At 47.0% G+C, this 22,904-nt stretch overlaps 1 protein-coding gene and 1 non-coding gene across 2 annotated transcripts; both read left to right on the forward strand.

Moving 5' to 3' along the window:
• The first annotated feature begins 2,438 nt into the window (after nt 1-2,438).
• Nucleotides 2,439-2,520, forward strand: trnas-uga (transfer RNA serine (anticodon UGA)). The gene has a single exon. It is a non-coding gene; the product is annotated as a tRNA-Ser (tRNA).
• Nucleotides 2,521-8,850: 6,330 nt separating this feature from the next.
• On the forward strand, nt 8,851-17,575 carry med7 (mediator complex subunit 7). Its single transcript, XM_059990725.1, has 2 exons — nt 8,851-8,931; nt 16,687-17,575. Exon 2 carries the CDS (start codon nt 16,707-16,709, stop codon nt 17,394-17,396), a length of 690 nt encoding a protein of 229 aa, XP_059846708.1. The 5' UTR covers nt 8,851-8,931; nt 16,687-16,706; the 3' UTR covers nt 17,397-17,575.
• The last annotated feature ends 5,329 nt before the right edge of the window (nt 17,576-22,904 follow it).

A 22,904-nucleotide genomic window follows, 5' to 3' on the forward strand; every position in this document is an offset into this window, starting at 1 on the left:
AGTAGCTTACAATTTTTTAATGTATTGCATTACACTGCTGCCACAAATTAACAAATTACTGAACGTATGTCAGTGACAATAAACCTGACTGTGACAGTCATTACTACCACTGTGGACTGCAGATTCGGAATCAGGTTTCATATCACTGGCATATGTTGTCAAACTTATTGTTTTGTGGCAGCAGTACATTGCGATATGTGATTAAAAACTATGAATTACAATATTTTGTACTATATATATACACACACACATATACATATATATTTTTCCTCACCCCTGATGGGTTATTTTTCTCTCATTCTCAGCTCCTCTACCAGAGGCCTGGGAGTTTGAGGGCTCTGCACAGTATCCTTGCTGTTCCTCGTGGTGCGTTCTTCTGGACCGAGATCTCAGATGTTGCCCCCAGGATTTGCTGGAGCCACTCTCCCAGTCCAGCTGTCACCGCTCCAAGTGCTCCTGTCACCAACTGGGATCACTCTGGCTTTAACCTTGCACATCCTTTCTACCTGCTGGTAATTTTCCAGCTTCTCATATTCTTTCTTCCTGATGTTCCTGACATTCGGGATTGCCACATCTTTTCCTATTGCTTTCTTCAGTTCCTTGTCCAGTGTTAGTGTCCTCACTTGTGCTTCATGATTCCTCTTTCATGTGGGTTGTTGTTAAATTAGCATTCCATTAATTCCATGTTGTGCAGTGCAAAAAGAGCAATAGAAGAAACAATAGTGAGAGTGTTCACGTGCTCATGGACAATTCAAAATCTGATGGCAGAAGCTGTTTCTGAATCGTTGAGTATGTTTCTTCAGGCTCCTGTACCTTCTCCCTGATGGTAGTGATGAGAAGAGGGGTCTTCAGGCTCCTGTACCTCCTCCCTGATGGTAGTAATGAGAAGAGGGGTCTTCAGGCTCCTGTACCTCCTCTCTGATCGTAGCTCGAGAGGAGAGCATGTCCTGGGCGATGGGGTCCGTAATGATGATGCTGCCTTTTTGACATATCATCTTTTGAAGGTGACCCTGATGCTGGGCAGTCTGGTGCCCATGGTGCTGGCTGAGTTTACAACTTTCTGCAGCTTTTTCCGATCCTGTGCAGTGACCCCTCCACACCAGACGGTGATGCCTCCAGTTAGAATGCTCTCCATGGTACATCTGTTGAAATTGTGGGTCTTTGATATCATAACGAATCTCCTCAAACTCCTAATGAATTATAGCCACTGCCAATGCTGTCTCTCCAATTTCATCAATACGTCGGGCCCAGGATAGATCCTCAGAGATGATGACACCCAGGAACTTGAACCTGCTCACCCTTTCCACTGCTGATTTCTTTGATGGCGGCTATTATGTGTTTCGACTTTCCATTCCTGAAATCCACAAGCAGTTTCATGGAGAGGTACAGGAGTCTGAAGACAAACACTCAGTGATTCAGGAGCAGCTCTTTCCCCTCTGCCATTAGAATTCTGAATGGACAATGAATCCTGAATACAACCTCAAAATTTTTGCTGCCTTTTTGCGCTACTTATTTATAATTTATGTTTCTTATTATAACTTATAATAATTGTTTATGTATCGCAATGTACTCCTGCTGTAAAACAACAGTAGCGAAAGAAGCTGATGATAGACCTGACCCTGAATCTGTATCTGGAAAATATTTGCGTGCAGTGGCCCTGCAGTCACCATCAGCAATTACAACTAGGTTGTAGCAACATACACAAAATGCAGCAGGCCAGGCAGCATCGATAGGAACTGTCGATGTTTCAGGCCGAGACCCTTCGTCAGGACTAACTAAAAAAAGAGATAGTAAGAGATTTGAAAGTAGTGGGGGGAGGGGGAAATGCGAAATGACCGGAGGGGGTGGGATTGGCGAAAGGGACACAGAGCTGCAGAAGGGGAAGATCATGGGACAGGAGGCCTCGGGAGAAAGGGAGCACCAGAGGCAGATGCAGAACGGGCAAGGAGTGATTGTGAGAGGGGCAGAGAGAAAAAAAGGGGGTAAATAAGTAAATAAATAAGGGATGGGGCAACTAGCTTATAACTAGCTTAAAATTACTTGCGGCTTTAATTCAAGTTGTCACATGAATGTGGCAGGAAGCCCTGCCGAAGGGTTTCCACTGAGTTCCTCACTGGGACCGCCTCTCCGTCCACTATCATTGGCTACTCTGCTTTGTCTCCGCCTAATCTTTATTCCATCCAATCCTGCTTCAGGATCCTTCGTCAATCAACCTTCACTTTTATGTTCAACGCAGACCTAACTGTCACTCAAGGTCTCTGGCCCCGCCCATCTACCCGTTGACCGCACTGGTTCCCAACCCGATCCAGGATTGGGTGGCTGCATATCAATCACCATTCTAGCCTCGCCTCCCCGGGCCACGTGACCTGCATCCCACCCACGTTCACATCACGGTACTGTGATTGGTTGTAAAGCCAGCTGCCCGAAGCAGTTGCTGTGCTGTGATGGCCGAGTGGTTAAGGCGTTGGACTTGAAATCCAATGGGGTCTCCCCGCGCAGGTTCGAACCCTGCTCGCAGCGATATCCTTTTGCCCACCTCTTCATCTTATTATTAAAAAATCATCGGCGCTGTATTTCCTTCCCTGACATTTCCCAGCTGGAAGCGGGGCTGATTCTGAGGACCAGCCTGCAGGTAGAATTTGGTGACGATACTGCAGCTCCCTCAGAGGCAGAGTGGAGTCTACCGTGTCGTTATATAAGCAAAGGGATCCACGCAAGCTGTTCTCTTCCTGCATGTCAATTGTCGGTCAATGCTATAAAGTTAAGAGTGTACCACTGATACTATAGAGAACATGCAGAGGAGATTTACAAGGATGTTGCCTGGATTGCGGAGCATGCTTTATGAGAATAGGTTGAGTGAACTCGGTTTTTTCTCTTTGGAGTGACGGAGGATGAGAGGTGACCTGATAGAGGTGTATAAGATGATGAGAGGCATTGATCGTGTGGATAGTCAGAGGCTTTATCCCATGGCTGAAATTGCTAGCATGAGAGGGCATAGTGTTAACGTATTTCGAATGGAGCTCAGGAAAATAGAGGGTTATGCAGTGGGGAAATTCTAGGCAGTTTCTAGAGTAGATTACATGGTCGGCACAACATTGTGGGCCGAAGGGCCTGTAATGTGCTGTAGATTTCTATGTTCAATGATTTCAGTATCTACAAAATCTCCATCAGACATTGGGGCAGAATTAGGCCATTCAGCCCATTGGGTCCACCACTGTTCCATCCTGGCTGATATATTATTCCCTTAACCCCATTTTCCTGTTTTCTCCCTGAAACCTTTGACACCCTGTCTATTAAGACCTATTAATCTCTGCTTTAAATATACCCAATGTCTTGGTATCCTCAGCCATCTGTGGCAATGAATTCCACAGATTTATCAACCTCTGGCTGAAGAAATTCATCCTTATGTCTTCTAAATGAATGCCCATTTATTCTACACCTGTGCCTGCTGGTCCTAGACTCCCCCTTTATAGAAAACATCCTCTTCACATCCACTAGATCAAGGTCTTTCAATCAATCTGTGTAGTTTTCAATGAGATTCTTCCCTCACCACCGGTCTTCTAAACTTCAGTGACTACAGGGCCAGAGACATCAGACACTCCGCATACTTTCATTCCCAGAATCATTCTCATGAACCTCCTCTGGTCAATCACTTCTCAGGCAGTCACCAGTTGGTCAGCTCAACACTGTACTGAATCCTCTTCCCAGACTCTTTCGAAGGATACAACCTGACCCTAAGTAAACAGGATTAGTGCAGATTGCAAATAGGCTAGCTCATGTTAACGGCTCCCAGATCCACACTTACAAGTTCCTGGACATCAACAACTCTGAAGATCTATCCTGAGCCCAACATGTTGATGCATTTACAAAGGTGGCTACATTTCATTAAGAGTTTGAGGAGAGTTGGTATGTCACCAGAGACACTCACAGATTTCTACAGATGTATTGTGGAGAGCATTCTGACAGGTTGTATCCCTGTCTCGTATGGAGAGGCCTCTGAACAGGATTGGAAAAGTTTCAGAAAGTTATAAACTCAGCCAGTTTCATCATGGGCACTGGCCTCCCCAACATCAAGGACACCTTCAAAAGGCACATCCAGCATTAAGGTTCCTCACCACCCAGGACGTGCCCTCTTCTCATTGCTAAGAGATATTACACCTGTAATACCTCCTGTACCTCCTCCCTGAAGACTCACACTCAGCAGCTTCATCCTCTCCATTATCAGGTTTCTGAATGGACAGTGAACCACACTATTTTGCTTCTTTTTTCACTACAGTACTTATTTATTTTTAAATATTTGTAATTGTAACTTATTGTATTTTTATGTATTACACCATACTGCAGCCTCAAAGCAACACATTTCAGGACATATGTCAGTGACAACCACCCTGACAACCAATTCATGTTCCTCATGCCAGGCTCCAGCTGAAGGCCGGATCTTTACTATGTGACAGCTCCATGGAAAAGGCAGGGAGAAGATCCAAACACAACAAATTGAAAACTTCAACTCCATCACTCGTGAGGAACAAGTTCTGTTGATGTGGCAATCTGAAACTCTGACATGGACAGTCCCAAGGCCAGCTCTGAAAGGTGGAGGGTTGGACGTGGGGCTCACATCCCCATCCCGTAACAGTCCAGAGCTACTGAAGCTCCCTGGGACAGGAAGGATCTTCACTCAGAAAGCATGAACAGTGGTGTGGAAAAAGCAGAAGCCGTGGGTCTGGTCACCTTCGGCTCAGGACAGAGGACGCTGGCGAGCTGCTACCAGCAGCCTATGCCCCAGTCAGGGTGATGGGCTTCAGAAGGAGAAGAAGGAAATTTATCTCCCATTTACACCTGCTCCTCAGGGTATGCAGCCATGGTCCACACAGATCAAATGAGCGAAAGTCGGTGTCAAACTAGGCTGCAACAAGAAAATATAAAAATATTTAAAAATAGTGTAAAAAGAGAGCAAAATAGTGAGCTGGCGTTCATGGGTTTATGGACGGTTTGGGAGTCTGATGATGGAGGGGAATATGCTGGTCACCCATCTTCAGAAAAGAACATTGAACATAGAAATCTACTGCACATTACAGGCCCTTCGGCCCACAATGTTGTGCTGACCATGTAACCTACTCCAGAAACTGACTAGAATGTCTCTAATGCATAGACCTCTATTTTTCTAAGCTTTTCTAATAGTCTCTTAATATTGTATCTGCTTCACCACGGCCACTGGCAGCCCATTCCACACACCCACCACTCTCTGTGTGAAAAACTTACCCCTGACATCCCATCTGTACCTATTTCCAAGCAGCTTAAAACTATGTCCCTCATGTTAGCCATTTAAGCCCTCGGAAAAAGCCTCTGACTCTCCACACGATTAATGACCCTCTTCATCTTATACACCCCTATCAGGTCACCTATCATCCTCTGCCACTCCAAGGAGAAAAGGCCAAGTTCACTCAACCTATTCTCATAAGGTACGCCCTCCAATCCAGGCAACTTCTTTGTAAATCTCCTCTGCACTCTCTCTATAATTCTGGTCTTGTAATGAGGCGACCAGAACTGAACACAGTACTCCAAGTGGAGAGTGACCAAGGTCTTATATAGCTGTAACATTACCTCAAGGCTCTTGAACTCAGTTCCATGGTTGATAAAGGCCAACACAACATACACCTTCTAGGCAACACTGTTAACCTGCACACCAGCTTTGAGTGCTCAATGGACGTAGACCCTATGATCTTACTGATCCTCCACACTGTCAAGACTCCTACCGTTTGTATTATGTTCTGATTTCAAATCGGACCTACCAAGATGAACCACCTCACACTTATCTGGATTGAACTCCATCTGCCACTTCTCAACCCAGTTTTGCATCCTATCAACATCATGCTGTAACCTCTGACAACCCTCCACACTATCCACAACACCCCCAACCTTTGTGTCATCAGCAAATTTACTAACCCATCCCACCACTTCCTCATCCAGGTCATTTATAAAAATCACAAAGAGGATGGGTCCCAGAACAGATCCCTGAGGCACACCATTGGTGACTGACCTGCATGCAGAATTGAAAGATTGAAAGAGTACAAAGAAAATTTACAAGGATGGTGCTGGCAATCCTGAAAGGGAACTTCTTCACTCAGACAGCAATGAGAGTACGGAACAAGTTGCCAATGGATGTGGGTTTAAGAGAATTTTGGATAGGTACATGGGTGGGAGGGTATGGAGGGCTATGGTCTAAGCTTGGATCAATAGGACTAGGGGAATAACAGTTCAGCCCAGACTAAATGGGCCAAAGGTCCTATTTCTATGCTTATCGTGGTCTATGAGTCTGAGGCTTTCAGCTATTCCTAAAACATTGGGTGTGTGTCTTCGGGCTCCTGAACCTCCTCCTTGCTGACAGTAATCAGAAGGACACATGTCCTGGATGGTGAGGGTCCTTAATGATAGATGCTGCCTTCTTGAGGCATTACCTCTCAAAGATGTTCTCGATGGTGGTGATCGTCATGTCCACTTCCAAAAAACTTCCAGAGCCGATCTCTAAGCAACAACTACACTCTGGAACCAAGGCAATGCAGACTTGAGCAGCATCTGCTCCCAGACAGGGTGTGCTTGTGTAAAACCGTAGTTTTGCCACATTTGCAGTACTGTGTGTGGTTTCGTTTGCTGTAGTACAGGAAGGATGTGGAGGCTTTAAAAAGAGTGCAGAAGCAGTTCCCAGGATGTTGCCTTAGATAGAATCAGAGGTTTACAACATCAGGAAGGTTATAGACCGGGTGAATGCACACACTTTTCCCCAAGAAATAACAACTAGCAAACAGAGGGCAGGGCTTAAAGGCAAGAGTGGAGAGATTTGAAAGAGAAGGCTGGAGGCTGTGTGGAATGAGCTCCAGAGGAAGTGGTTGTGAAACTAATGATCACTCTGTGGTCTCATCATCACTCTGAGTTTACTGTCATTGACTTTAGGGGGAGGAAAATCGAGGCCCATGAGCCAGAGAATTGGAGGTGGAGAGGGTCAGCAACTTTTACTTTTGTACAGGTCCCACCTGCCCCAGAAGAGGTCCCGATTATCCAGAAATCTGAATCCTTGACCCTGCTCCAATTCTTCAGCCACACATTTATCTACCACCTCATTCTATTCCAATACGCACTGTCACATGGCACAGGTAGTAATCCCAAGATTAGTGCCCTTGAGGTCTTGCTTCTCAGCTTCCTTCCTGACTCCCTGTATTCGGTTTTCAGGACCTCCTTCCTTTTCCTACCTATGTCGCTGATACCAATACGTACCACGACCTCTGGCTGCTCACCCTGTGGTGGGTAGGCTGGTGCCGGAAATGGATTGGGCAGTTTTGATTTCCCATTGCAGAGACCTCCCGTGCAGTTCCTGTACCAAGCAGCTTGTTCAGATGCTCACAGGATGACTGAAGAATTTTTCCCAAGAAAGAAGAACAGAAAACTAGAGGGCATAGGTTTTAGGTGAGAGGGGAGAGATTTGAAAGGGATTTCTTCTTCACCAAGAGGATGGTCTATCTGTAGAACAAGTTGCCAGAGGAAGTGGCTGAGGCAGGTACAATAACAACATTTAAAACAGCTTCCGATAAGTATCTTAAAAAGGTGATGACTCAAAAGGGTGGCATCCATCAGCAAGGACCCCATCACCCAGGACAAGCCCTCTTCTCATTGCTACCATCAGGGAGGAGGCACAGGAGCCTGAAGACCCCTCTTCTCATTGCTACCGTCAGGGAGGAGGTACAGGAGCCTGAAGACCCCTCTTCTCATTGCTACCATCAGGGAGGAGGTACAGGAGCCTGAAGACCCCTCTTCTCATTGCTACCATCAGGGAGGGGGTACAGGAGCCTGAAGACCTCTCTTCTCATTGCTACCATCAGGGAGGAGGTACAGGAGCCTGAAGACCCCTCTTCTCATTGCTACCATCAGGGAGGAGGTACAGGAGCCTGAAGACCCCTCTTCTCATTGCTACCACCAGGGAGGGGGTACAGGAGCCTGAAGACACAACACTCAACGTTTCAGGAACAGCTTCTTCCAGCCACCATCAGATTTCTGAACAGACAATGAACTCACGAACATTATTTCACTATTCGTCTTTTACACTATTCATTCGTAACTTTTAAAAATATATTAGTAATTTTTCTGTATTGCATTATACTGCCGCAAAACAAAACATTTCACATGTCAGTGATAATAAACCTGATTCTGAAAAACTCTAGGAAATGAGGATCACTTTTTCACTGAAATTGGTGCATTAGGTGCATTAGGTTAATGCATGTTTAATGCATTAGGTGCATTATTGAATTGAATTATCTTTATTGTCATTATACATAGGTACAATGAAACTCTGTTTGGCTTCCTCTCAGGCAATTAAATAAAGTGGTAGATAAAAACAAGACAGTAATAGAAAAACAGTATTAAATAGATAAGTAGCAGAAAATAAATTGCAGCAGCACCAGAATGTCACAGTGATGCACAAAGTGCCGTTAGTGCAAGTATTTGAGTCCTTGTGTGTGCTAACAGTTTGTCATTGTTCTGTGGGAGTGGTGTGATGGAGGCCACAGCTCTGGGGTAGAAGCTGTTCCTCAGTCTATTTGTTCTGGCTTTATGGGCGTGACCAGATGACCGCGGGGAGCAAATAGGGAAACTAGGGGAGGTGGCAAGAAATTTTTTGTGCATCGGCTTGATCTGGGATCGAACTCGTGGTTTCGGGAACCAGGAGGCCCCCGCTTGCCGATTCCCCTGCCCACCACAGAAGGCGCCATATCCACAAATCCGCTGGGATGGGTAGAGTGACATCGCGACTATCCAATGAAATATTCGAACGAAATGCGTTTGCTCCGTTACGGTCCAATGGGAGTGTACTGAAGGCGGGCGAGTAGGTCCGGGGCCTGGACGGGTCGTGGCTTACGTACGCCGGAGAGGCAACGGGAACGAGGGGTATGTAGGTCCGGGTCCGGTAAACCGGAGAGGCAACGGGAACGAGGGTTGGGGGAGCCGTTCGTTTCCAATACCGGCCCGTCGGGCGGGGGAGGTGGGGAGAGGGGAGGGTAAGGGAAGGGAGTCGGGAAGGAGGGGAAGGGTGAGAGGGAGAGAAAGAGGAAGGGAGGGAGGAGTTTAAAAGAATGAAGGGATTTCATTTAAACCTTTTGAAGATTGAAAGATCTCAGTACAGTGAATGTGGAAAGGATGTTCCCTCTAATGGGAGAGTCGAGATCCAGAAGGCGGAGCCTCACAATAGAGGGATGTCCATTTAGAGCAGTGATGAGGAACTTCTTTCGCCAGAGGATGGTGACTCTGGAATTAATTGCCACAGTCACCTGGTATATTTAAAGCAGAGGTTGACAGATGATTAATTCGTCAGGGTGTCAAAGGAGAAGGCAGAGGGTGGATTGAGAGGGAGAATAAATCAGCTGTGACGGAATGGCAGAAGATCTGATGGGTTGAGTGGTGTAATTCCTCTCCTGTGTTCTATGGTCTTTCCATTTGTGATTGGGATTTGAACTGATTGCTCAGTTGCCCAGGTTGTTTGGTGGTCAGTGGACCAAAGGGCCTGATTCTGTTTCTGTCTTGTCCCTTTACCTTAACTTATCTGCAACCATTTATGGCTGAGTGTAAATACTCCTTGAAGTCATGTAACTAGCTGTCAATATTTGTTACTGTTTTGTCAATTTGAATCTCAATAAAATGCATGTTGGCATGGCAGATTTAAAGATGGAGTCATGGAACAGAGCACAGCACAGACCCTTCAGTCCACAATGTTGTACTGACTTTTAACCAACATTTTGATCAATCTAACCCTTCCCTCCCACATAATCCTTCATTTATCTATCATCCATGGCCCAATCTACGAGTCTCTTTGTTGTCTCTAATATGTCTGCCTCTACCACCACCCCAGCAGAACATTCCACTCACTCACCAGTCTCTGTGTAAAAAAAAAACCCTGACATACCCTCTACTTTCCTCCAATCATCTGAAAACTGTGCCCTCTTGTATCAGCTATTTCTGCCCTATTAGTGCCTCCGTCATGTCACCTCTCATTCTCCTTTATTCAAAGAGAAAAGCCCAAGCTCACTCAACCTATTGTCAGAAGACAAGCCCTCTAATCCAGGCAGCATCCAGGTGAATCTCCTCTGCACCCTCTCTGATCCAGGCAGCATCCTGGTGAATCTCCTCTGCCCCCTCTCTAATCCAGGAAGCATCCCGGTGAATCTCCTCTGCCCCCTCTCTAATCCAGGCAGCATCCTGGTAAATCTCCTCTGCACCCTCTCTAATCCAGGCAGCATCCTGGTGAATCTCCTCTGCACCCTCTCTAATCCAGGCAGCATCCTGGTAAATCTCCTCTGCACCCTCTCTAATCCAGGCAGCATCCTGGTGAATCTCCTCTGCACCCTCTCTAATCCAGGCAGCATCCTGGAAAATCTCCTCTGCCCCCTCCCTAATCCAGGCAGCATCCTGGTGAATCTCCTCTGCACCCTCTCTAATCCAGGTAGCATCTTGGTAAATCTCCTCTGCCCCCTCTCTAATCCAGGCAGCATCCTGGTGAATCTCCTCTGCCCCCTCTCTAATCCAGGCAGCATCCTGGTAAATCTCCTCTGCCCCCTCTCTAATCCAGACAGCATCCTGGTGAATCTCCTCTGCCCCCTCTCTAATCCAGGCAGCATCCTGGTGAATCTCCTCTGCACCCTCTCTAATCCAGGAAGCATCCTGGTAAATCCCCTCTGCACACTCTCTAATCCAGGAAGCATCCTGGTAAATCTCCTCTGCACCCTCTCTAATCCAGGCAGCATCCTGGTGAATCTCCTCTGCACCCTCTCTAATCCAGGCAGCATCCTGGTAAATCTCCTCTGCACCCTCTCTAATCCAGGCAGCATCCTGGTAAATCTCCTCTGCACCCTCTCTAATCCAGGCAGCATCCTGGTGAATCTCCTCTGCACCCTCTCTAATCCAGGCAGCATCCTGGAAAATCTCCTCTGCCCCCTCCCTAATCCAGGCAGCATCCTGGTGAATCTCCTCTGCACCCTCTCTAATCCAGGTAGCATCTTGGTAAATCTCCTCTGCCCCCTCTCTAATCCAGGCAGCATCCTGGTGAATCTCCTCTGCCCCCTCTCTAATCCAGGCAGCATCCTGGTAAATCTCCTCTGCCCCCTCTCTAATCCAGACAGCATCCTGGTGAATCTCCTCTGCCCCCTCTCTAATCCAGGCAGCATCCTGGTGAATCTCCTCTGCACCCTCTCTAATCCAGGAAGCATCCTGGTAAATCCCCTCTGCACACTCTCTAATCCAGGAAGCATCCTGGTAAATCTCCTCTGCACCCTCTCTAATCCAGGCAGCATCCTGGTGAATCTCCTCTGCACCCTCTCTAATCCAGGCAGCATCCTGGTAAATCTCCTCTGCACCCTCTCTAATCCAGGCAGCATCCTGGTGTATCTCCTCTGCACCCTCTCTAATCCAGGCAGCATCCTGGTGAATCTCCTCTGCACCCTCTCTAATCCAGGAAGCATCCTGGTAAATCTCCTCTGCACCCTCTTTAAGCCTCCTCATTCTTTCTATAATGAGATGACCAGAACTGAACATGATATTCCAAGTGTGGTCTAATCAGCGTTTTATAGAACCACAGAACATTACAGCACAGAAACAGACCTTTTGATCCTTCTTGGCTGTGCCGAACCATTTTTCTGCCTCGTCCCACTGACCTGCACCTGGACCATATCCCTCCATACCCCTCTAATCCACGTGCCTGTCCAAGTTTTTCTTCAATGTTAAAAGTGAGCCTGCATTCACCACTTAAACTGGCAGCTCATTCCACAGTCCCACCACTCTCTGTGTGAAGAAGCTTCCCCTAATGTTACCTTTAAACTTTTCCCTTTTCACCCTTAACCCATGTCCTCTGGCTTTTTTTTTCTCCCCCAGCCTCAGTGGAAAAAACATGCTTACATTCACTCTATCTATACCCATCATAATTTTATACACCTCTATCAAATCTCCCCTCATTCTTCTACGCTCCAGTGAATAAAGTCCTAACCTATTCAACCTTTCTCTGTAACTCAGTTTCTCAAGTCCCGGCAACATCCTTGTAAACCTTCTCTGCACTCTTTCAACCTTATTAATACCCTTCCTGTAATTAGGTGACCAAAACTGCACACAATATTCCATATTCGGCCTCACCAATATCTTATACAACCTCACCATAACATTCCAACTCTTATACTCAATACTTTGATTAATGAAGGCCAATGTGCCAAAAGCTCTCTTTACAACCCTATCTACTTGTGATGTCACTTTTAGGGAATTATGTACCTGTACTCCCAGATCCCTCTGTCCTACTGCACTCCTCAGTGTCCTACCATTTACCTTGGTTTGTCCTTCCAAAGTGCAAAACCTCACACTTGTCTGCATTAAACTCCATCTGCCATTTGTCAGCCCATTTGTCCAGCTGGTCCAAATCCCTCTGCAAGCTTTGAAAACCTTCCTCACTCTCCACCACACCTCCAATCTTTGTATCATCAGCAAATTTGCTGATCCAATTTACCACATTATCATCCAAATCATTGATATAGATGACAAATAACAACGGACCCAGCACTGATCTCTGTGGCACACCACTAGTCACAGGCCTCCACTCAGAGAAGCAATCCTCCACTACCACTCTCTGGCTTCTCCCATTGAGCCAATGTCTAATCTACCCCTTCATGTATACCTAGCGACTGAATCTTCCTAACTAACCTCCCATGCAGGTCCTTGTCAAAGGCCTTACTGAAGTCCATGTAGACAACATCCACTGCCTTCCCTTCATCCACTTTCCTGGTATCTCCTCGAAAAACAATAAATTAGATTGGTTAAATATGACCTACCATGCACAAAGCCATGTTGACTCTCTCTAATGTCCCTGTCGATCTAAATACTTGTAGATCCTATCTCTTAGTACTCCTTCCAATAATTTACCTACTACTGACATCAAACTTACCGACCTATAATTTCCCGGATTACTTTTAGAGCCTTTTTTAAAACAGTGGAACAACATGAGCTATCCTCCAATCCTCTGGCACCTTACTTGTGGATACCGACATTTTAAATATTTCTGCCAGGGCCCCTGCAATTTCAACACTAGTCTCCTTCAAGGTCTGAGGGAATACTCTGTCAGGTCCTGGGGATTTATCTACTCTGATTTGCCTCAAGACAGCAGACTCCTCCTCTTTAATCTGTATAGGTTCCATGACCTCACTATTATTTGCCTTATTTCCATTGACTCCTTGCCAGTTTCCTTAGTAAATACAGATGCAAAAAACTCTTTAAGATCTCCCCCATTTATTTTGGTTCCATACATAGCCAACCACTCTGATCTTCAAGAGGACCAACTTTATCCCTTACTATCCTTTTGCTCTTAATATACCTGTAGAAGCTCTTTGGATTATCCTTCACCCTGACTGCCAAAGCAACCTCATGTCTTTTAGCCCTCCTGATTTCTTTCTTAAGTATTTTCTTGCACTTTTTATACTACTCCAGCACCTTATTTGCTCCTTGTTGCCTATACATGTCATACATCTCTCTCTTCTTCTTTATCGATTTCCAGTATCCCTCGAAAACCAAGGTTCCTTATTTTTAATCACTTTGCCTTTAACCCTGACAGGAACATACAAGCTCTGCACTCTCAAGATTTCTCCTTTGAAGGCCTCCCGCTTACCAATCACATCCTTGCCAGAGAACAACCTGTCCCAATCTATGCTTTTTAGATCCTTTCTCATTTCTTCAAATTTGTCCTTTTTCTAGTTTCGAACCTCAACTCGAGGACCAGATCTATCTTTATCCATGATCAAGTTGAAACTAATGGTGTTACGATCACTGGAACCAATGTTCCCCTACATACACTTCCGTCACTTGTCCTAACTTGTTTCCTAATTGGAGATCTAATACTGCATCCTGTCTAGTTGGTAACTCTATATATTGATTTAGAAAACTTTCCTGAACAGATTTTACAAACTAACCCGTCTAGACCTTTAACAGTATGGGAGTTCCAATCAATATGTGGAAAATTAAAATCCCCTACTATCACAACTTTATGTTTCCTGCAGTTGTCTGCTACCTCTCTGCAGATTTGCTCCTCCAATTCTCTCTGACTATTGGGTGGTCTATAATACAAGCCCATTAATGTGGTCATACCTTTCCTGTTTCTCAGCTCCACCCATATAGACAAGCCCTCTAATCTGTCCTGCCTGAGCACTGCTGTAACATTTTCCCTGACTAGCAATGCCACCCCCCGCCCCCACCCTTCATCACTCTGCCTCTATCACATCTGAAACATCGGAACCCTGGAACATTGAGCTGCCAGTCCTGCCCCTCCTGTAGCCAAGTTTCACTAATGGCTATAATGTCGTAATTCCATGTGTCAATCCACACCCTCAGTTTGTCTGCCTTCCCCACAATACTCCTCGCATTGAAATAGAAACACCTCAGAAGATTATTACCACCACACACAACCCTTCTCTTTCTGACTTTACATGAACTTTTAACATCTTTTATTTTCATCCCCCACTCTACTATCTGCTCTGTCACTCTGGTTCCCATACCCCTGCAAATCTAGTTTAAACCCTCCCCAATATTATCTCGCTGCTCTTGAACTCATTCCCCCGATTAATGAAGGCCAAAACACAGTACACCTTCTTAACCACCCTATCAGGTTGAGTCTGTGGTAAAGAAGGCAGATGCAATGTTGGCATTTATTTCGAGGGGAATAGAATTTAAGAACAAGGAGACAATGCTGAGCCTTTATAAAGCAATAGTCAGGCCACACTTAGAGTATTGTCAACAGTTTTGGGCCCCATATCACAGAAAGGATGTGTTGTCATTGGAGAGAGTCCAGAGGAGATTCACAAGCTGATTCCAGGACTGAAGGGGTTGACCTATGAGGAGCATTTGGCAGCTTTGGGCCTGAACTCACTGGAATTTAGAATAATGTGTGGGGATCTCATTGAAACCTACTGAAAGTTGAAAGGACTAGATAGGGTGGATGTGGAGAGAATGTTTCCTATGGTGGGGGTATCCAAAACTGGAAGGCATAGCCTCAAAATTAAGAGGCAGGTATCTTTTAGAATAGAGGTAAGGAGGAATTTTTTTAGCCAGAGTAGTGAACCTGTGGAATGCTCTGCCACAGACTGCAGTAGAAGCCAAGTCCGTGGGTATATTTAAGGCAGAATTTGATAGTTTCCTGATAGGTCAGGGCATCAAAAGATATGGTGAGATGGCGGATGTATGGGATCTGGGATCAGCCATGATGGAATGGTGGAGCAGACTTGATGGGCTGAATGGCCTAATTCTGCTACCATGTCTTATGGTCTATCAAATTGTGTGGCAAATTTGAGGGATCTGTGGATCCCTCTGTTCCTCCACACTGTTAAAGAATCCTGTACTCTGCCTTTCAGTTTGACCTTGCAAAGTTCACATTCCGTGTTCACAAAACATATCCCAAAATGTTTTGGAAGGGAGTTCTCATAAAAAATGATACTAGACCATACAAGGAGGTACTAGAGCAGTTGATGAAAGCTTAGTGAATGATTTTTAAACTGGTGTCAGAATCTCTGAAAATAGACAGTTGGGAAGGAAGACCCAGCAGCAGAAAGTGTGGAGCGTGTGGATGTGAAAGGGCTTGAGGGTCCAATCTTCGATGATAGGGTTAGAATGATAACATTTGGTTCCAGGCTGACATCTCGGGGATCTGACAGGGAAGCAAATGTCAAAGACAGAAATGCCCAGCAAGCTGGGTAGCATCTGTGGAAGGTGACACAGTGTTAGGGCAGGCACGGTATTGTAGCAGTTACTATAACACTTTATGGCACCAGAGACCCAGGTTCAACTCTCACTGCTGTCTATAAGGAGTTTGTATGTGTGGGTTTCCTCCCACAGTCCAGTGATGTATGGGTTGGGGTTAGTAAATTGTGTGCATGCTGTGTTGGCGCTAGAAACACTGTGGGTGGTCCTCAGTGATAGACCATAAGACATAGAAGCAGAATTAGGCCATTCTGCTCCTCAAGTCTGCTTCAACATTCCATCATGACTGATTTCTTACCTTTCTCAACTCCATTCTCTTGTCTTCTCATTCTGTACCTCCACTTTAAGTATACCTGATGACTGGGCTTCCATGGCCATCTATGGCAATGAATACCACAGATTCACCACCCTCTGGCTAGAGAAACCCCTCCTCATCGCTGTTCTAAATGGACATCCCTCTATTCTGAGGCTGTGCCTTCTGGACCTGGACTCCCCCACTACAGGAAACATGCTCTCTGTGTCCACTTACTGAGATCTTTCAATGTTCAAAAGGTTTTAATGAGATCCCCTTAATTTTTTTAAGCTCCAGCAAGTACAGGCCCAGAGCCATCAAATGCTTTTCATATGTTAACCCTTTCATTCCTGGACTCAATGCCGATGCATCTTTTCTTAGATGTGGAACTGTTCTGGTTGTTGACGCAAATGATGCATTTCACTGTATGTGTACGTGACAAGTGAAGCTGATCTCTCTCAAGCTAGTGGCCCTCTCACACTAAGTACCACCTTCTGCTGACTAAATGTTAAACCAGTTTCTGTAGATGCTGCCTGATCTGCTGAGTTCCTCCAGCATTTTGTGTGCATTGTTGTGGATTTCCATCATCTGCAGAATCTCTTGTGGTTGGAATAAACCGATGTTGCTTTCCTTTGCAGTTGCTGTTGTATCAAGCAGCATGGCTGAACCCCAGCAAGTGAGCTCCCTGCCCCTTCCACCGGCTCAGTACTACAAGGAGTACACTGATGAAAATGTGCGCAAGGGCTTCACCCCCAAGCCCCCGCCTCCCATCCGGGACAGCTACACCATGTTCGGTAACCAGTTCCAGTGTGACGAGCTGATCATCCGGCCCTTGGAGGGCCAGGGCATCGAGCGGCTGCACCCTCCGCAGTTCGACCACAAGAAGGAGCTGAAGAAGCTGAACATGTCTATCTTGGTGAACTTCCTGGACTTGCTCGACATCCTCATCCAAAGCCCTGGCAGCATCAAGCGCGAGGAGAAGCTGGAGGATCTCAAGCTCCTCTTTGTGCACATGCACCACCTCATCAACGAGTACCGGCCCCACCAGGCTCGTGAGACGCTGCGTGTGATGATGGAGGTGCAGAAGAGGCAGCGCCTGGAGACGGCTGAGCGCTTCCAGAAGCACCTAGACCGCGCCCTGGAAGTGATCCAGAGCAGTCTGGCCTCCCTTCCCGATGACCTGTCCGAAGCTGGACACCTGCTGTCCAAGGTCAAACCGGAGCCCGTGGACATGGAGGATGGTGGTGGGTGTGCGCAGCCGGACGCTGCGACGGACCCTTCAGCGAAGGAGGAGGAAGTCAGTGACCAGGACTTGGCCATGTGCGCTATCATTGACGACATGACGTAGTGGCAGGACTACCGAGGATGTGGCACCAAAGCTGTTTCCACGCGGGGGCAGCTGCTTCAAAAATGACTGATGTGCGTAGGATTTCTGTGTGGTTGTTTGTGGTGGTCAAGAATCGGTTAAACCCTGCTCTGAGCTGTGGTGGGGTTTAGAGTGGGGACTGGGGGATGCTCCCTGCAGGGGGGCAGTGGTGGGGTTTAGAGACTGGGGACTGGGGGGTGATCCCTGCAGAGGGGGAAGGTGGTAGGGTTAGATACTGGGGACTGGGGGGTGGACCCCGCAGAAGGGGGCAGTGGTGGGGTTTAGAGACTGGGGACTGGGGGGTGGACCCCACAGAAGGGGGCAGTGGTGGGGTTTAGAGACTGGGGACTGGGGGGTGGACCCCACAGAGGGGGACAGTGGTGGGGTTTAGAGACTGGGGACTGGGGGGTGGACCCCGCAGAGGGGGACAGTGGTGGGGTTTAGAGACTGGGGACTGGGGGGTGGAACCCGCAGAGGGGGACAGTGGTGGGGTTTAGAGACTGGGGACTGGGGGGTGGACCCCGCAGAGGGGGAAGGTGGTAGGGTTAGATACTGGGGTTGGTCCCTACAGAGGAGGGGTTAGAGACTGGGGACTGGGGAGTGGACCCCACAGAAGGGGGCAGTGGTGGGGTTTAGAGACTGGGGACTGGGGGGTGGACCCCGCAGAGGGGGACAGTGGTGGGGTTTAGAGACTGGGGACTGGGGGGTGGACCCCGCAGAGGGGGACAGTGGTGGGGTTTTGAGACCGAGGCAGAGAAGTGTTGGGACTGGAGATCAAGACGATGGACTTTCACAGCTAAGCTTCTCTTTTGAAACCGATGTTTTTATTTAGGCCACAACCGACTGTGGGATATCCCAACAGCTTTAGTCAAACTGAGGTTCTCAGACCTGATTTTCACTCTGCAGTCCATTCCCCGAACCTGCCCCTTGCTGTTCTGTTTACACACTCTTTTTCCCTCAGCCCCCAGCCCCAGATGTCACACTGTCTTTGTCGTGATATGGACTGGAGTCCTCAGTGGCCTGAATACTCAGTCAGTCAACCTTTGTTTGCTGGGCCTCCTGTCGCACACCCCAACCCCTCTCCCACTCCCTCTGGCTCCCCTCCTTTCTCATCACCTACCCCAACCCCCAGGGGAAGTTTATTGTCATTCAACTGTACACGTATACCGCTGAATGAAATAATATTCCTCCGGACCAGGGTGCACAACACTGTACATATAACTCACACACACAACACATAAAGTAATATTACCACAAATAAAGTAGCAAATAATAAAATGCATTTACAACACAAGTTAAAAGGTAAACAGTATAAAGCTACTGGCACTTCATTCGTGATGAGACCTGGGTGGTTGCAAGGAGCCGTGCGATGTGGAGGAAGAATCTGTATACAGTTCTTGTCCTAATGCTCTGGTACTTCCTGCTTGGGTGGGGGGGGCGGGTAGTGTCAGAGAGATTGTTGCACGGATCAGTATGAGACCATATAACAATTACAGCACGGAAACAGGCCATCTTGGCCCTTCTAGTCCGTGCTGACGCTAACACTCATCTAGTCTCACTGGCCCACACCTAGCCCATAACCCTCCATTCCTTTCCTGTCTGACCATCCTGTAGACCATCTGTTCTACGTCATGTTTTCTGTCAAGCAGCTGAGTAATGGCTGACTTGCAGGCTTTCTGGCTGCCCTGCCACGGACATTGGGTGGAGAGCTGGATGGGGTAACTGAAGCATGTCTGAATGACTTGTGACGTTGCTCTCTGCAGTCTATGACTGTGACCAGACAGGGGGATGGAACGGTACTTTTCATTTCTGAAGTCACTGCCTCATGGACTGAATGTTAGTATGTTATTGTATACAATTAAAGGTTTTTCTTCATTGGCATTCTGTTTCATATGTGGTTGAGGCTCTCTGTTGGTTGGGGTCAACTGTGGATGTTGCATCCCAGCTGTTTATGTTGAAGCCAGGTCAGTACATGACGGAGAGAAGCTGTTGCCCATCGCCCTCTTCACGCAGCTGATGAATCCAAAGGAGTGACAGAGACCGATACTGTTCAAAGTACATTTATCATCACAGTATGTACCTTGAGATCTGTCTTCACACAGGCAGCCTCAAAACAAAGAACCCATTTAAAGAAAAGCCCCACACAACAAGACCATTAAACATATGAGAAAAGAGTAAACTGTAAACAACAAAGAGTGAACAAATAACAGACAGAATATTAAACATCAAACAGCAGAGACCCCAGAATGAGTACAGGGCTGTAGGCCTCCGAGACGAGTGAAGCCGGTGCAGGAGCAAATGGCCACCCAGTCAGTCAGTTCCTCGCTGTGTCTGTCGATGGTTCCAGATCCAGTTCTATAGCGAAGCACCTCTATCAAATTGCACAAGTAGTAAAGCGAGTTCAGCACTGAGGACATTAAACATCAAATCGCAGCCATAAGTGAGTGCGCAGTCACGAGCCGCGGAGGCAATCAAACCTTCAGCCTAGCTAGAGAGAGAGAGAGAGAGCAGGCAGCACTGAACACCTATTTTCCACTCTCGTCCTCTTTGATTTTAATCTTACTTGACGCTTTAATCAGCGTGGAATAATGGATCGACCACAGGTTCGTGGTCCACCATTAAGAACTGACCCCCAGTAACAGCCATAGGTGCACTCCACACTGAAGCCCCAGGAGATCACAAAAGAGCCAGATGGCTCAGTCAGCCCAATTATAAAGGAAATTACAGGCTGCAATCGATTGCAATTTAGAAGTTTTTTAGCAGAAGAGTATGCAGTTGTTTTGTAAACTGTTTGCAAGATGTTGCTGTTGGTCAGTGGTGCTATCTTGCTGGAAGTCCAGATCAAGTTTGGCACTCATGGCATCTTGAAAGTTGTCAGTGTTAAACTCAATGTAGACTGCCTTTGAGACTCCAGCTCCAAGTTTTTCACTTGGGGTTTATTCCCAAAGCTGCCCTCATGAGTTAGTATCGCCACAAAGCAGTGGAAGTTTGGGATCAGTTTCCCTTCGAGATGACGTGCCAACTGAGACTCATGAGCTCCATCTTCCCAGAGTGACGAATTTAAAGGTAGTTCCCTTTGCCCTTTCTCTTAGTAGAAATGGTTACCCTGGGCTTAGCTAAGCCACACGTGAAGGCCAGCAGCTGGAGTTGGTTATTGCATGTACATATAAACATACCATGAAATGTGTCACAAACGCAAGAGATTCTGCCGATGCTGGAAATCCAGAGCCACACACAAAATGCTGGAGGAACTCTGCAGGTCAAGCAGCATATATGGAGAGGGGTCTCAGCCTGAAATGTTTCCTGTTTATTCCCCTCCATGGATGCTGTCTGACTTGCTGAGTTCCTCCAGCATTTTGAATTGAAATGTGCTGTCTGCATTAACAATCAATGCAACCCGAAGATGTGCTGGGGACATCCAGCAAGTGTTGCCACTAATTCCAGCATTGACATAGCATGTCTACAGTGTTAAGCAGAACAAAACAAGGGCAACAACAACAAGACAACAGAACAAACCTGATCCTGTGGCTTAACTTCACTCACTTCAGCAATGAACTGTTCCCACAGCCTATGGACTCACTTTCAAGGACTCTTCATCTCTTGTTCTCGAAATATATTGTTTATTTATTATTATTATTGTGCTTTCTCTCTTTTGTATTTGCAGCTTGTTGTTTTTTGCACTTTGGTTGTTTGTCCGTCCTGTTGTGTGCGATCTTTCATCAAATCTATTATATTTAGATAAGCAGATACTTCATTAATCCCAAAGGAAATTAGTGTCACAGTAGCATTACAAGAGCATAGATATAAATATTAGAAGAGAAACAGAAAGAATAAAATATAAATGACCACAAACAGTCTAACAGTCATCACTTCCCTGGTTATAGATTGACTCATAGAACTTAATGGCCGAGGGTAAGAATGACATCATATAGCGTTTTTTGGAGTTAGTTGCCTTAGTCTATGACTGAAAGTGCTCCTCTTTCAGCAGGTGATGAGCAGAGGGTGAGAAACATTGTCCAGAATTGCCAGGATTTTCCATAGGGGAATTTGTTCTAACTCGGCCTCCAATGTGCCCAGTTTGACTTCTATAATAGAGCCAGCCTTTCTAATCAGTTTATTGAGCCTGTTGGCATTTGTGTTGATGCCATTCCCCCAGCACACCACCACACAGAAGATTATACTGGCGACAAGAGACTGGTTGAACACGTGAAGGAGAGGCCTGCATTCTCCGAAGGACCTCAGTCTCCTCAGGAGGTAGAGGTGACTCTGGCCCTCCTTGTACACAGCCTCTGTGTTGGTGCTCCACTCAAGCCTGTCATCCAGGTGCACCCCAGGTCCTCACCATCAATAGTGACAGGGAGCAGTGCAGGCTTGGTCTTCCTAAAGTCCATCACCACCTCCTTTGTCTGTGGTTGAGCTGCAGATGATTCAGCTTGCACCATTTGACAAAGTCCTCCACCAGGGTCCTGTATTCACCCTCCCGTCCTCCCTTCATACACCAACTATTGCTGAGTCGTCAGAGAATTTCTGCAGGTGACGTGACTCAGTGTTGTACCTAAAGTCCAAGGTATACAGGCCAAACAGGAAGGGAGCTAATACAGTCCCCCCGTGGGGCCCCAGTGCTGCTTGTAGCCACGTCTGACACACAGCTCTGAAGCCGCACACACAGTGGTCTGCCAGTCAGGTAGTCCGTTATCCAGGACAGAGTGGAAGTGCCAGTCTGCACTGAATGGAGCTTTACCCCAACAATGAAGGCTGTATGGTATTGAAGGCACTTGAGAAATCAAAAGCACGATCCTCACAGTGTCACCCTGCTTATCGAAATGGGAATGGGCTCTGTTCAGCAGGTAGATGACAGCATTGTCGACTCCAATGTGCTCCTGGTAGGCAAACTGCAGGGGATTGAGGGCTGATCTGACCAGGGTTGGAGGTGAGCCAGGACCAGCCTCTCTTGGATCTTCATGATGTGTGAGGTCTGGTCCACTGGATGGTTGTCATTCAAGACTTTTGGTTGGCCCTTCTTGGGGACTGGGATCACACATGATATTTTCCACACAGGACCCTTTCCAGATTGAAAATGCACAGGAGAACTCCACACAGCTGCTCAGCATTCCCCTTCAGGACCCTGCGGTTCACACCATCCGGTCCCAATGCTTTGCTGTGGCTGAGTTTCCCAGAGCCCTTCTCAGCTGCTCAGTAGTGAAGGTGAGCCCATGATGGCTGGGGCGTTGGTGGAAGGTGGGGACTGGGGGAGGTGAAGGTGGGACAATAGCTGTTGGTATGTGGAGGTGTGGATGGTAGATGCAGGCAAGGAAGGGATGTAGACAGCGGTAGCCTGTGTTGTTCATCCACATGTTGAATTGGAAGGAGGAGGGGAGGCATTGGTGCTGAGAGAGCACTGGTTGCCTCTCCTGGACTGCTATGCTGAGGGGGGTGTAAACAAGAGGGCAATTGTCAAACCTATTGAAGAATTAGTTTAACTCCTTAGCC

This window comes from Hypanus sabinus, chromosome 15 (assembly GCF_030144855.1).
Source record: "Hypanus sabinus isolate sHypSab1 chromosome 15, sHypSab1.hap1, whole genome shotgun sequence".
Classification (NCBI taxonomy): domain Eukaryota; kingdom Metazoa; phylum Chordata; class Chondrichthyes; order Myliobatiformes; family Dasyatidae; genus Hypanus; species Hypanus sabinus.

Bases quoted from the DNA above. Each gene is read 5' to 3' on its own strand.
- med7 (XM_059990725.1), top strand. From the start codon at position 16,707: ATGGCTGAACCCCAGCAAGTGAGCTCCCTGCCCCTTCCACCGGCTCAG.